The sequence below is a fragment of the Olea europaea genome, unplaced genomic scaffold (genome assembly GCF_002742605.1).
Source record: "Olea europaea var. sylvestris unplaced genomic scaffold, O_europaea_v1 scaffold14354, whole genome shotgun sequence".
In the NCBI taxonomy this organism is placed as follows: domain Eukaryota; kingdom Viridiplantae; phylum Streptophyta; class Magnoliopsida; order Lamiales; family Oleaceae; genus Olea; species Olea europaea.
In genome coordinates, this window is record NW_019231892.1 from 1 (window position 1) to 2,781 (window position 2,781).

Consider the following 2,781-nt stretch of genomic DNA (forward strand, 5'->3'; position numbering starts at 1 on the left):
CATGGACATTTAACGTCTAAATTGACATTTACCATAAGGTGAGGATATTGTGCGTACGCTATTAGAAGTTTGGGAATATGGAAGTACAAACTAAATATTGGGGACATGGTTGCCATATTTATGAAAAAAGTTGGAACCTATGGAGGAATTTACTCATAATTTAATTATATATCTCGAAAGTAACTAGAGAGAGGGAGACTTACAGCTCTTGTATCTGTGGCTACTGCTGTAAGAACAAACATGAGGTTGAAAGTGATAATAAATTCCAAAGCAAAAGCTTGAGCATATCCCCCTGAAGGAGCTGTTACTCCCCCACCCATCATAGAATTGAAAATCCCTTTTACCAGAAATGAAGCAGTTAATGATGCCATTACTTGGGCTCCAATGTAAGAAGGAACCTGCACCCAAATTAAATTAAAGTTGAATCAATCCAATGTGATAGAGCACCATAGTTGACATGAAACAGACAAGAGTTTAGCTTTTTTGTTAACAGTTTCTAATACTATCAGTCAGCCATGAATGTAAATTTAGGCCCTATTTAATGGCTATTATTTGGTAAAAACAAAGTTTTGAATGGTGAATTTTGGAAGAATGTGTGGTTAAAAGTAGAAAAATGTTTTGAAAATGAGTACGTAGAAAAAAATAATTTTTGGATAATGGCTGTCAAAGAGGGGCTTACATGTTTCCATGGAAAATGCTTGAGAGCAGCAAAGGCAATGGTGATAGCAGGATTGAGATGAGCTCCAGAAATGTGACCAGTGGAGAGTATGACTACCATCACCGCCAGCCCGGTGGAGGCTGCCAGGCCAATAAGGGTTTCCGATCCGTTTGTCTTTTGGTTCACAATGGCAGTGGCTGTTCCAGTGAAGATAAGTATGAGGGTACCTATAAACTCAGCTCCCATCTGGTAAGAAACATATATATCAGTCGAGAATCCCAACTTCAAATTGTTCTGAATTATAAACCCTAATTCTATCCCATCAAGAACAATCAAGTTATAGAAAGAAATAAACAAACAAAGCACGCAAGATTTATAGAGGTTTGTCTCAGTATGAGACTACGTCCTGTCCTGTCACTACAATAATTCACTATGATGAAAAAAGGTTTACAAGAAAAAATATCAATCATATTTTCTCCAATCTCTCTCTCTCCATTTGATGATAATAAATAAAGTCTAAGGTCTGCTATCTATTTATAAGATAAATTAGGTTAAAATCAAATTTTATATAGACTCCTATTCCTTCATTTAATTTTACAAAAATATAAATTCGTAAATAGCCCTTAATTTGATCCGCGACCATCTCTGCGAAGCAGCAATAATTATGGCTCAACAATAATTAGGTTCCACAACTTAACACAAATATCATTGTCACCTATTAAAAGGCCTTCAAGAAAAAAAAATAATAAAAAAATAAAATAAAACGAAAATTAGACAAGATGATTTAGTAGAGTTGTTCATGCACACCTTTCTTGCAAGAGAGACAGAATGTGGGGGCAATGCACAAGAGACAGGGGGGAAACTCCCTTCTTCCAATTCCCAAGCTTCAGCACTAAAGCATTTGCTGCTCTTAAGAAGAGATGATTTTCTACCATTAAAGCAATTATTGTCCCTTTTGAAATCTCGAAAGAGAGGAGCACCTGGAGTCCCTGGTGTTACAGGTGTTGAAGGAGCTGATGCAATATCCTCACCATCCATCACTAAGTAAAAACTCCAAATTTTAATCTACAAGAGAACAGAACAATATAGACACAGTCTGTCTTTTAATTTTCAAGGCTGAAGCCTTTAGAATAATATTTATAGTGGCCTCCAAGGGGATCAGGGTTGACTTCATCCTCTCTCTTTTTTTTTGTTCTTTTTTTTCCCCCCTTTCTAAAAATCAGTTTTTTTTAATAGATTATGATAAAAACTAATGAAACGATGTTGAAAAGTTGATAAAAATCTTAGATCCCATAAAATGTGTGATTAAAAATAATTATTAATTTTGATTTAATTTTATCAATTTTTTAAGCAAAATCGAACGTAACTTAAAGAATCTCAAGATATCACACGATATTTTCTTGTAGTTGAAAATTATAGGTATAGGAAAGGGGAAGTAGTTAGCACTGGAATTTCCTCTTGCTAGCCCCTATCGAGAAAGGTTCGGAGAAATTTCCTTTTGACAGGCGTGAAATTACTAGAATTTCTTTAAAGTTAGAAATTTGAAACAATGTATAGATTTGGACAGTAATCATGGTACACCTGTTAACATTACATAATTAACTTTTTTTTTTTTTTTTTAGTATCTCTGCATTCAATTAATATGGAGTCGACTACTGTCTTTTAGTTACCTAGTTTGTCAAAACAGAGAGGTTTTGGCTTCAAGATTTTATACAATGTTCTAAAAGGTGTAATGCGCGACGATACGTTGATGCCAATCTAAAGACAATGTGAGATTAGGCGAGGCAAATGCGAAAAAAAGGGTTAAAAAGCATTTTCTTATTTTAATATTATTTTAAAATTTTAATAAAAAATTTATTTAATAATTATAAATTATTTAATAATTATAAGTTTTGACTTAAAAGAATTGTAAAGAAAAAAAAAATAAGAAAGTAAAAAAACCTAATAATGCACGTCTAGGAGCACATTGGAGCCTTAGCCTCACCTCACATCTGTTGACCTCTTCCATTACCGCCAAATAAGACGCCAAGCAAGTGCATAGCGCCTTAGCCTCGCCTCGTGCATTGCCTCGCCTCGCGCAAATGCGCGCACTATTTAGAACACTGATTTTATATAACAAACAA

The 2,781-nt window shown here is 34.3% G+C and overlaps 1 protein-coding gene across 1 annotated transcript; it reads right to left on the reverse strand.

Annotated features, from left to right (window-relative positions):
• Positions 1-32: 32 nt before the first annotated feature.
• On the reverse strand, positions 33-1,734 carry LOC111376006 (aquaporin NIP6-1-like; the record flags this gene model as incomplete). Its single annotated transcript, XM_022998934.1, has 4 exons — positions 1,466-1,734; positions 680-904; positions 204-398; positions 33-137 (listed from the first exon to the last, which is right to left on the reverse strand). Coding segments are annotated over exons 1-4 (756 nt in total), but the record flags the coding sequence as incomplete, so codon positions are not given.
• Between the last annotated feature and the right edge of the window lie 1,047 nt (positions 1,735-2,781).